General features: G+C 38.8%; 1 protein-coding gene across 2 annotated transcripts in view; it reads right to left on the reverse strand.

Moving 5' to 3' along the window:
* DPYSL4 (dihydropyrimidinase like 4) overlaps positions 1-13087 on the reverse strand; it is a 59699-nt gene that overhangs the window by 21106 nt on the left and 25506 nt on the right. For both annotated transcript variants that reach the window (XM_067465781.1, XM_067465782.1), the window contains exons 2-7: positions 8864-8952; positions 7181-7365; positions 5804-5968; positions 3720-3781; positions 3540-3620; positions 1210-1278 (exon numbers count right to left, since the gene is read on the reverse strand). In XM_067465781.1, coding sequence (XP_067321882.1) covers positions 1210-1278; positions 3540-3620; positions 3720-3781; positions 5804-5968; positions 7181-7365; positions 8864-8952 — 651 coding nt within the window. The remainder of the gene's footprint in view (positions 1-1209; positions 1279-3539; positions 3621-3719; positions 3782-5803; positions 5969-7180; positions 7366-8863; positions 8953-13087) is intronic.

Genomic DNA, 13087 nt, shown 5'->3' on the forward strand with positions numbered 1-13087 from the left:
CTTGCCAGCCACATGACTGGAAGGTGACGCAGGCTCCTCAGCTTGAAAATGGGCAAACATTCAGTGACTTTACAATCACATACAATGAGACACACAGACAAGAAAAGCACCTCTCCCAGAGCCAGAGATGAGCATTGCTGCCAGAAGCTGGAAAAGAAAGGAGAAGCTTTTGCCTTTGTCTGTGTGTCTCATTGTATGTGATTGTAAAGTCACTGATTGTTTGTCCATGTCTATTGTAAATGTTGTAATTTGTTCTGAGTCCTCTAAGGGAGAAGAGTAGAGGCTTGAAAATGAAGAAAAGCACCTCCCCCCCCCCCCCGCCTCCCGAGCCAGAGATGAGCATTGCCTCCAGAAGCTGGAAATTAAAGGAGAAGCCTTTGCCTTTGTCTGTGTTTGTGTGTCTCATTGTATGTGATTGTAAAGTCATTGAATGTTTGCCTATGTCTATTGTAAATGTTGTAATCCACTCTGAATCCCCTAAGGGAGAAAGACAGAATATTTATTTATTTACAGCATTTTATCCCACTCTTTTCAGCCCAAAGGCAACTCAGGGCAGCATACAGATTGGCAACAATTAGATGCCATAAGCATATATACATACATATCAATTAAAAACATTTAATATCACATAATAAAAATCCATATAAAACCAATTAAAACTATAATAATTAATGTCTACCAGTTCAACTCCTTATCCATTTGCATCGTCTAAGCTGCAAAATGTATTATTATTCAAACTGCCAACCTTCCAATCAACAAGTTCAGTAGCTCAGCAGTTTAATCCCATTATGCTACCGCAGAATCATCTAGAAGGGGTGTCAAATTCATTTTCACTGAGGGCCACACCAACCTTGTATTGAATGCTACTACATTAGGAAAAGACTAGGTGACAGTGTTTTTCCTGATGTGCTGGCTTTCTGTATAAGGAATATGGAAACTTGATTCCCACCTTCGGTCCAAAATGATATAACACTATATTTGTACCATGTAGTACTTCTTAATGTATAATTCAGTACTTAGACTCGGTAAACTTTTTACTGTGAGGGGAGGAGGGGGAGAAGAGAAGGGAAAAGCACTTTCAGAAACTTCAAGCTTTGTCACTTCTGAAGTCGATCCAATAAAAAATATGGTATGCATGAAGCGAGCAGCATCTACCAATTTGATCCTACTTTTCTAAAGCTACAAATGATTCTTTTAAGCTAATGTTACCTCTTCAGGATGACTGAGAACATGACCCTCTGGACCAGTAATCCCCAATTCCAAGAGTCTTTTCTGCTCCTAAAAGAGGAAGTATAAGAAACAATAAATCAAAAGCACTAAAAGTATATTTAAATTCTACTTTGAAGCTTCAGAATACGATCTTTAAAGCAAAACTATACCCATGATAACTACAGTTGCTGATTTCCTCATATGATGGGGAATTCAGTAGCAGAACAAAGCATCTTGTGAAATGCTTATTAGTGGTTTACAGGGAAACCTGAACAGCAATTTCTGTTTAAGATGCTACAAATATTCTGTTTTAGGGCAAAGTGCTGGACTAGGGGGACCATTCGAAAGAAAGAAAAATGAGAGGAAAACGCTAATGACAGGCACAAAGATTGCCAAAGGAAAAAGTTGGCTTCTCATGTAATCTAGCTGATTAAATATGCATAAGCAGTAGTCCATCTAGTATCTTTATCCATCTTGATCTTCTACATCAAAGTCCCCAAAGAGCAGTGATGCAGTTCAAAAACTCTCCTCTAAGCATTCAGGAAGCAGAATTAGGTTGCAGTTTGCCTCATTGAAGCCAAAAGTGTTAGAAATGTGGTGCTTTAGTAAGGGGAAAAAGGTTAGTTTGATAGCAGTACACATGCTTGAATGGACAGGATCCTCTGTTCAAGGTATGATGCCTCAAATTAACCAGTAGTTTTTGTTTGGTTTTGTTTTTGTGTATGTGCCAGGAGCGACTTGAGAAACTGCAAATCGCTTCTGGTGTGAGAGATTGGCCGTTTGTAAGGACATTGCCCAGGGGATGCCCAGATGTTTTACCATCCTGTGGGAGGTTTCTCTCATGGCCCCGCATGGGAAGCTGGAGCTGACTGATGGGAGCTCACCCGACTCCCCAGATTCAAACTACAGACCTTTCAGTCAGTGGTCCTAGAAGAAAGGCTATATTAGACTTGCCTATACCTATTGGAGGCAATATTGTCATGATACCATGATTAATTAAAATTTTGCCATTTCAGCAGCATCATGGTGGTACTCTGTGATACAGGATAGTGCCAGAACATCTGCCAGCATCACAGAGCTCTGCAGACAAACGGAGCAAAACAACTCTTGTCCCTGAATAAAGAAAGCTGGCCTTCATCTAATTTGGATGATGTTATGCTTGCACCAGTGGTGACAGCAAGAGATGCCAATGTCATGGTAGCAAGTAAAAATGACTTTTAAAAACACCCATATGTTTGATTCAGAATTCAAAGACATAGCTCAGTTAGTCTGGAATGGTCAAGGGATCTTTTAGCATTTTAGATACTAACTTAGAGATGGAAGTTGATAGCATATACTTTCATAAACTAAGTAAAAGAGTAGTATTAGTTTACAAAAGCGTATGCTAACAACCCATTTACAACTTCAAAGATAAATCACAATGATAAACTGTTGAGCTGCCAGACAACAAATGTACCCATATTTTCCGGTGTATAAGACTGGGCATATAAGACGACTCCCAACTTTTCCAGTTAAAATATAGAGTTTGGGATATACTCGCCGTATAAGACTACCCCTCTTCCAATGCACACCAAATAAAAAATTTAAAAACATAAGATTTGATTTTAATATGGCAATGTTCCTATTACTGTACTTCCTTCTCTGCCTCTCAGATCTCACACATGCATGCCTGCGCCACTTCACTGCAGTCCTCAGGAATGAGATCTGAGAGGCAGAGAAGGAGGTACGGTAATAGGACACAAGGGCAGGCCAGATGGGTGAAAGAGGCATGTTTTTCTCAGCGCTCTATCTCTTTTTTCATATTTTGGGCCTCCTGAATGCCTGCACCCTGCTCCGCTCTTCAATTACATCTTCCCGGTGAGGCATCCCCTCACTTAGTCATCGGGATCTCATTAAGTGGCTTCCTTCCACAAATCCTGGTGAGTGGATTTTCTTCTACCGTACTTCTACAATGCTGCCCTTGCTACTTTCATATGGTCACCGCATACGGCAAGGATGCGGTGACCATATGAGTTCCCCTCACCATATGCGGCGACTGCAGATTCTCCAGTCTGGCTCGGAAGTTTCAGTACCCGCCCTATAAGATGACATCTGGAGTATACGATGACCCCTGACTTTTGAGATTTTCCTGGGTTAAAAAGTAGACTTATATGCCAGAAAATACAGTAACTGCCAGTACTATATCCGTTCAGTTTGGCTGTGATCCCACCGATCAATGAATTTAGTTCTGACTGTATTCTCAAACATGTAAGACTTTACTCAGTTTCACTGCCATGCAAATTCATTTCTTAAATTTTATGTCATTATAGAGAAGTGAGGATTTACTCCACCTCATCAATGATGTCTCCATTTTCAGCATGTACTTGAGCAATGGCGCCCAGATCTCGAATAATACTGAATATCTCATACATCTGCCAAGAAAGAAAGAGAGATAAAATACATTTCCAGAACCAGAAGCTTATGAAGTTTCTTGGTTTGTTTGTTTGGCCTCTTATGTTCATAATAATTACCTGAGCATCAGTGCACTGGAGTTTGTCTTTATAAGCCATGAAGACAAGAAAGGAGTTCACACCTTAACAAAAACAGAGGTGAATTAATGACTATAACTGAAGTGAGACCATCAAGTAACATACACGGACAACTTTCTGAATCAAAGTTGATCTAGGCTTAGGGTAGGCTTTCATCCGAAAAATGATGCTGAACTGTATGGCTGCTGTGAAAAAAATTAACTTGCTTACTCAGAAAAATGCCGTTACTATGGGCCTTTTCAAATGAGTTCAAATGTATGCCCGGCTCCATCATGCTACAACTCCATGTGGTGAGAATAGTTTGGAGCAGTGTTAATTATGTGGACTTTAGGATGAACATTATGTTTTTGTAACAGTACATAACAGTAATTAGTGAGTAACTGTGAACAATAGTAATAATAACCATGGACCAAAGATAATCATTTGGGGAAGGGGCAGGCTGTGGGAAAGTTGGATGGGATTGGGAGGATATGAGTTTTAAATACTGTTTTTGTGTATTTACTGTATTTTAATTCTGTTTTTGCCACACTGTTACTATTTAAAAAATTTTAAACTTTTGTATTTGCTCTTTCTAAACTTGTCTGGTGTGGGTTGTTAGCCACCTTGAGTCCTCATGGGGAGAAGTGTGAGGTATAAATAAAGATAATAATAATCATCATCATTGTATTGCACTGGATATGATTAATATGTGGCACTGTGAATAGTGACCATCAGCAACGATATCTATAACAATAGTAACAAACTATTGCTTTGATTGTGCTTTTCCTGCATGGCAGGGGGATGAATTGGATGGCCTTTCTGATCTCTTCCAACTCTATGATTCTATGAAAAATACGGTGAACACTCCTTGCAAAGGGCAGTGTTCTTTCATTTGATCCAATACGGGTTCCTTGGGATTCCATTCCATCTTTTCACATCATTTTCATTTTCTGTCTCAGTCTTATGTGTGCACTTTGTAATCCCAGCAAACTGGAGCATCTTTCACACTATAAAGGAGTCCAATCTAAATGAGAACTTATGGAATCTCCAACTGGAATTCTTACAGACATTGGACAAAATGATCTCTTGTGAGTGGATCTTTCTACTAGCAACCTAAGTCCCCGAGTAGGAAGAAATACCAAAACCACACTGGCAACTTATCTGTGCTTGGCATCACATTTACTATGTGAGCATTCAGATTGTTTCCTAGAAGGTCCTCAATATGGAAATGCTTGGGTGAAACATCAGGAGAGAATGCTTCTAGAACATGGACATAACAGCCTGAAAAACCTACAACAACCCACTATTTTGACTGGGATTTTATGTACATTATTGCTTTTATGCTTATGTTATATATTTGTGTACTTGTATACTGTGTATTGTGATCCAGATGCGGCATCATAGTGCTTCTGTGAGCCTCCCTGACTCCCCCTGGAGAGATGGTGGTGGGGTACAAATAAAGATGTATTATTTATTATTATTACTTCCTATGGAATCCTGGGATTTGTAGTTTTGTGATAGACTTAAAATTCTTTGTGGAAAAGGTATCAATAGAGACTTTATAACTGAAGGAACTAAAAGCCTTCAGACTACATGTGATGAAACCGTAACAATTAAAGTTGTGTCAAACTATTACAATTTGTCTAGCATGATACCCCTACTGCAATATTTATCTAGGGATCAATTCAGTTTGAAAGGCTGCTTTTGATATTCCATAGCATGAGTACTGAATATTAAGAGGTTTTAGATTTAACACTTATTATTTTTCACTGCAGATTTATTAGCTCCCATATTGCATACAATGCAAGGAAAAATAACATTTTTCATTGCATTGCATGCAATATGGGAGCTAATAAATCTGGAGGAGAAAAACTATTTATGATTAAATTATTCTTTTTAAAAAACAACAAATATATCTTGTCACAAACCATGAGTTTGCCTTCTCTGAATTTTTTCCTGTGAAGCTGCTATACTATCCCCATCAGATAGCATCTTAGAGCTCAAGATTAATGTGGTTGTTCTTTTATAAATTTAAAACTAATTCAGCCATAAAGTCACCGCTCAGTTTGTATAAACTGCAATCTTACCTTTGTCTTTGACAAGAGCCTCCAGCTCTTCTTTTATGCTCTCATGCCAACGTGTGATGTCAATATGCAAAGAATAATCACAACACGCTTTACTATCAGCACACTCTTTCCATTGGTCATATGCAGTCAGCAAATTTGCTCCGGACTCGGGAAATACATGATCCACTGGAGAAATAAAATTATGATTTATTTCCTATGTCATACTGTAGGCTAAAGCACTTTTTTGGTTGATGGTTGATCAATTTGCTAGTTGAATAGCTTTTCTTACTCTTGTTTTGTTAATATTTTGTTGTCAAAAATATTATAAAGATACAAAGGGTGCCATCAAAACCCTTATGGATGGAGGAAAATGTATACACTGTAAACATAAAATAAAAACAATTTATTTCAAAACAAGAATATAAGATCTTTTCCCCAAATAATATGTATCATCAAGGTTTTCCAAAAACTGGAGATATATTTAGAAAGCCTAACTATCAAGATGCTATTTGGGAAAAAAAAGAAAAACATGAAAATACAGTAGAGCAGTAACAGTTTGAAATGTACAGAAAGACACTGTGCAAATTTGGCTGTCACTTTGCATTGTTTTTTCTGTTTGGATCCTGAAAGCATCAGATCCCATCTGATCTCAGAAGCTAAGTAGGTTCAGGCCAGGTTAACATCTGGTAGTGAGAGAGCAAGAGAATGCAAGTTGCTGTAGACTAATACTTCTCAGGCTATCTGATGTGCCTACTGGGTACACTTTTTTTCTTTCCTGGAAAGTTGACCAGGGCCCAATCCCAGTCTAGAGACCTCTACATTCAGTAGCACTACTTTAAGATATACCTGGAGAAAGGCAACGGTAAACAAATTCTAAATGCTTCTTGCAAAAGGGTGGTTCTACACTGACACTTAAGATGTCTAAAGACCCTTCCACACAGGTAACTCTGGGGCACATACCTTACTTATATTCAGTTGAGGAATTTAAATGGAAGAATTTGGAGCATTTCAATAGCCAATTGTATCCTGAGCCTTCAGTGGAATGTCAGAGAAAACATGAAGGTGGATGGTAGACCTTATGCGCTCATGGGTCACCCTGAATTTTTTCATCTCTGATATCGGTATTTTTATATGGCTCAAATGTATCTAATTCACACTTTGTACACTGTGATGTTGTATTTGAGTGGGCCAATAGATGTGGCACCACAACCCGCATAACAATTACACAATATATTGATTGTGTGCTATACTTTCATTATGAGCATTTCCACCCAACCCAAAAGTACTTGGAGACAAACATGGCTTCTTAATGTGTGATGGAAAGTTGAGGTTTTGCAATAACCAACTTTCCTATTCTTATACAGGACATGTGCAACCCACACTAAAGAGAATACATACATATCATTGTGGTTCCTCCTGCAAGAGCTGCTTTTGTGCCTTGATAGAAGTCATCAGCAGAGGTCATTCCCATCACTGGCATCTGTAATCTAGTGTGGACATCTATCCCGCCTGGCATAACTAGTTGGCCATAAGCATCAACCATTTTTACACCTCCAGGGACAATTAGATTTTCACCAATTTGCCTGCAAGAGACAACGGGAAACAATATTTACAAATTATAGATGAAGTAAGTGCATATCAGACCAAGTAAATCTAGATCAAACCCACTGTGTTTCAATGTTCATGGTACTGGTTTAGGGAAAACATTTTTAAGCTTCACAGTTACATTTTACTGACATGCCTTCCACAACAGTGATTTTATCACACTAACCAAGAAGCAAAGAGAGCCGGATACCAAATTATAGATATGTTTCTTTTAACACATTTCAAAACCAGCCTTAACAATGCATCATTTTCCTGACATTTCAATCTGATTTGCACATGTGTTATATGTGTTCTATTTTATACAGCTTTCATATAAGGCCCTCAGCTCAAAAACATTATTAAATGTCAAGCATTGTGAAAAATATACTTGCATGCTACAAAAAGTCACAATATATGTAGGTTGATTAAATATGTCTTCTTGTGATGTTGTTCATTCATTCAGTCATTTCTGACTCTTCGTGACCTCATGGACCAGCCCACGCCAGAGCTCCCTGTTGACTGTCACCACTCCCAGCTCCTTCAGAGTCAAGCCAGTCACTTCAAGGATGCCATCCATCCATCTTGCCCTTGGTTGGCCCCTCTTCCTTTTTCCTTCCATTTTCCCCAGCATCATTGTCTTCTCTAAGCTTTCCTGTCTTTTCATGATGTGGCCAAAGTACTTCATCTTTGCCTCTACTATCCTTCCCTCCAATGAGCTGTCGGGCTTTATTTCCTGAAGTATGGACTGGTTGGATCTTCTCGCAGTCCAAGTCCTTGTTGTGGTATGTGGATCCAATTCTCCTAAACAAGGATGAGCTATGGTCCCCATCCAAACAAGAAGGATGAGCTATGGTCCCCATTGTTGTTTTACACATTCTGGCTTATCGTACAAATCATGACATTTATAACTTCTGCACCCACAACTCTCCTTGGTTTATCTTCTCAGCTGCCTAGTCGTTAACTAGATTTGGCAAGAGGGGCGAAGAGAAGCAAATCAGAAATAGGTAAGACAAGTTATGGTTTGCTTAGTTGATTGCTGTTCAATCTGTGGTTCAAGCAACAGATCATGATTGACACAAACCATGGCTTATTGTAACATGCAAACGCATTCACTTCCATGTCTCCAAACATTATAAAAGGGCAAGATGAGTGATCAATACAGATATTTAAATAAATATTCATGTTGCAAGTTCTAAAGTGCGCATCAAATTATTCAGCACTAAAACTACTGGTCTTTACATACTGGACACGCTAACATGCAACAGTATAACATATGTTTCATGTCAATGTATATCGACATTGAGACTGATGTGTTTTTATCCCTTCAAGTTTTGGTTTTATTCTCATTAAAATAATTTTATCCCAATTAAAAGAACTCAAAAAGCAATTTAAATTGGATAGAACACATAGGACTACACATAACAGTGCTATAAAAATTTAAAACAAGCCTAAACAACTAATCAACCCCCCCCCCCCCCAAAAAAAAATACAACTTACTTAATCAAACCATCTTCCACATAGATATCGGCATAAAACGACTGGTCATCATTGACAATCTTTCCTCCCTTGATGAGCAGACGATCACTCTAAAAAAGAAGATAACTTCAGATGTTTCAAAGCTCACATTTTAAATATATAAATTTAGAAGAATGTTTTGGAGAGGTACCTGATGTTCGTAGAATGTAGATCATAAATTTTACCTATGTGTGTGTTTGTGTGTATGTATATGTGTGTATATACACAGACATGAGACACATAAGCGCGCGCACACACACACACATGCATTTGTCTTCAAGATCCCTGGTAACTTACAGTGACCCTATGAATTTCATAGAATTTTCTTATGTAGTAAATAAGAGCTAGCTTAACCAATGTCTTCCTTTAAAATGCAGCCTAATGTGCCTGGTTTTCATTGGCAGTCTTCCATCCAGGTACAAGCCAGATTTTACCCAGCTCAGATTTGAAGATCAGACAGGATCTGGTCCCCTTAGGTTTTAAGGCCACAAGGTTTACCTATACAGCATCTAAACATTTTTCTAGACATAGTAGTACAGGGATTTATTGAGAAACTAGCTGTCCCCTGCCACGCGTTGCTGTGGCCCAGTCTGTGTATATGTGTTTGTATATATGTGTGTATATATATGGTTTTGTGCATGTGTTGTAATGTATTTTTATTTTTTGGCTTTTAGTCTCTTCCACTGTGTTTTCTAGTGTTTTTTATGGGTGATGGTCACTCATTGGCCTGATAGATGTGTTGTATCCAAATTTGGTGTCAATTCGCCCAGTGGTTTTTGAGTTATGTTAATCCCACACACGAACATTACATTTTTATTTATATAGATGAAATGTTTCATTGCAAAACTAAAAGGCACTTAATTTTGCACAGGACAGGGATGGCCTGGATTTCAAGGGAAGTTATTTTTCAGTTGCTAATGGAGTAGAAATTTTGAAAACCGTCTTATAAAAATATTGATTGGTTGTTAATACTAACAAATCAATTCATAAAGAAAGCAATGTACATTCAGAAAACATGAAAAGACAGAAGGAATAAAAGAATAAAAGGAAGAAAAACATAATTAAAACATAGTAGTACTCTGACTCTCCCCCAACCTAGCTAGGAAAAAAAGGAAAATATATTTAGACTAAATATATCCTATTAATTAATTACAGAGTTAGCTCAAAGTCTATAAATGATTGCCAATCTTTCAGAAAGTCTTTGATTGGCTTAGCCTTCACAATCCACAATAATTTGGTAATTGGGGCTAACTCAGAGACGTTAGCAATCCATTCTCCCATGCTTCGCTCTGTTTCCAACATGAGCAAACAATATTGTTGCTGCTGCTGTTATGTATTGAAAAAGTCATACATTTTACAGTCCAGTTCTTTATGCATAATGAAAAAGAAACAGCTTACAAAATCTACCTTTAAGATTTTGCAGATTATCCTCATGCGTAAGTCGAGAGATTTTACTCTAAAAAAATAACACCGAAAAATGGCTCAATTTATCCAAAGGTCAGTTTAAGTATGGTGCCCTAACTCATTAGAAAGGAACCACCCCTTTCTCTAAGTAAAAGGGGAAAAATACTAAAGCTTAGTCCATCGCAGAATAATCTAAGAAGCACTGACTTCCTCTACTCTCTTTGCTGGTCTTTCTGAATGCCTGGGTAGGGAAAAGGTGGTGGCAGTCAGTGGCAATAGCATTAGTGCTTTCCCTACTCTGTAGAACAGGGGTTCTCAAAGTTTTTCAGCCATGGAGCCATTTTTGAAGTTAAAGTTTCTCATGGAGCCCCAAGAAGCAAGTGTGTGTGTGTGTGTGTGTGTGTCTGTCTGTCTGTCTGTCTGTCTATCTCAGGCATGTGCAAACTTTTTGACCAGCATAAACTTGACTATTTCAGAGGCATATATTCCGGGGATCATCTAGTCCAACCCCTTTCTGCTAAGCAGGAAAAGCACAATCAAAGTACCCCAACAGATGGCCATTCAGCCTTTGGAAGAAGAGGAGGAAGAGGAGCAACCCTGGGGGCCTTCAAGTCCAACTCTCTTCTGCCATGCAGTAAAAGCAAAATCAAACGTCCCCTCAGGGGTGGGAGGGAAATAGGGTTTTGGAAGCAAGCAAGGCAAAGGGAAAAGGATCTGGGTGGTGAGGAAGGTGAGAAAAAAAGGCTTTTGGGGGGTGAGGGAGGCAAGGGGGAAAGACTAGAGAGGAAAAGGAGGGAGGAGGAGGTAACTGCAGAGACATTCAGTATGCTTCATGGAGCCCCAATGGCTCCACGGAGCACACTTTGAGAACCACTACTAAAGAATGACCCTTAATGTATTCATGGTTCATATCAAAATGCATATTTTTTTAATACAAAACCTGCAATCACCCTATACATGAGGTTACTTACAGTAACTTGCAATTTTCCTTCAGCCTTCATGAATATTAAAAGTGGGGAAAAAACTTGACTATTTTAAGCCCCCCAACCACGCATGCTGACTATTGCTCCAAAAATCTCTGCCTTGCTCCAAGGCTGCCTTTGCCACAACTACATTGCCTCCTAAGATGAGAGCACTGTTCTAAAAATATAATGCAGCGTTGTTCTTCTCCCTATTCTCCTTTCCATCTCCTTTCTTGACTTGGCACTATTCTTCACTCACAAGCCACTTCCATCCCTCACACTCCATCACCTCTTCCCCATCTAGGCCATCTTCCTAGCATTTTGTTGCCTGCTAGCCAAACCAAGCAGGGAGATATGGAAGAGAGCATTTGCACAAGAGACTTTTGTGACAGTGGGTTGCTACCTGATTTTTTAAAAATATAACAGACACCTCACTCCTCCCTGCTTGGTCTTCCAAGCTAAACTTGGGCAGGTGCAGGTTCCCCAGTCTGTGTATATCCAAGCAATGCTCCTGCTTAGAGTAGGATAAAATGGAATGATCAGACACGTAAGATAATGTGAGTTGATCCTTTAGCCTGGAGAGGGCTGGAAGAGAAAAAAACATGTTGATGGCCTACAAAAAGTGTGGGTCCCAAGTCCTTAGCTCAAAGTTGGGATCCTAAAAATTCTGGCAACAATAAAAATGTACTGAATGTTGCCTAGTGACTGTTTTAGACATTTACATGAATCCGTTGTGTATTGTTTACAGGGGACTCTGCAGAAGATGCTTCAGCTGTACTTCATAAAAAGGGAAATCAACATGTTTATCAGCAAATGTCTGATTTATATATCTTATATACCCATCTTCACAGGGGCACATAAAAATGTCTCAGGCCAAAAGGGGTCATAAGTGGAAAGGTTTAAAAAGCCTAAACTACCTAGTCTCCAGTGAGAACTGGCTCCAGCAAGAAGCAGTGTGATGTAGTGGCTGGAGTATTGTATTAAGCTGAGAAACACAACCCAAGACTTGTGGCAGAGGCAGCCCGAAAGCAAAGTGAAGGCATCATATGATAAGTCAGGAAAGGTGGGAAGTAAGGACCTAGGTATAGGCTGGAAAGGGAGACAGAGAAATGGAGGATGGGAAAGATGATAATACTACTACAGAAGAGTTTGGCAGCAGTGCTGTCATCCTAGGAGGTGGTGGAAGCTTATAGACTCACCGTGGAGGCAACCACAAAACCACAAATAATGTAAATCTTGAAGGAAAAACCCATTAAAGTTTATGGTCGACTGTATAAATCTTACACCAGTATCTTCTCACATTCCTGCAAATCCACCACATATTAAAAGAACCATCCTTATCTTAACTTTCCTAACACTGATGGGAAAAATTCAGGACTATCTTTGCTAGCTATTTGCAAGTTAGATACTGGGTTGTTGTAGGTTTTTTTTTTTTTTTTGAGTATATGGCCATGTTCTAGAGGCATTTTCTCCTGACGTTTCACCTGCATCTATTAGTTAGATACTGTTTGTACATCATCTTATACATGTTTCCTTTGAAAATACTGCACATGATAAATTTATATTATTGGACCACATTTTCCCTTTATAATCATGTGAGTATTATGCCCAAAATTTTGGGCCCACTTTATCATGCACTCTTTCCCAAGTTCATATTCTATCCCTAATGTCGCCATCATCTTTATACAACTTTAAATACAACTCATTTCCTCCAAACTCTGTGGCTGCATTTTTCTTATGATGGTTAAGTTTGTCCTTGAGTTACACATAAACAAACCAACTCAGTTTTATTGCCCCTAGAAACAATATCTTGATTTAAACTTTCAGTTATCTTGTGCAG

This window comes from Anolis sagrei, chromosome 3 (genome assembly GCF_037176765.1).
Source record: "Anolis sagrei isolate rAnoSag1 chromosome 3, rAnoSag1.mat, whole genome shotgun sequence".
Taxonomy (NCBI): Eukaryota; Metazoa; Chordata; class Lepidosauria; order Squamata; family Dactyloidae; genus Anolis; species Anolis sagrei.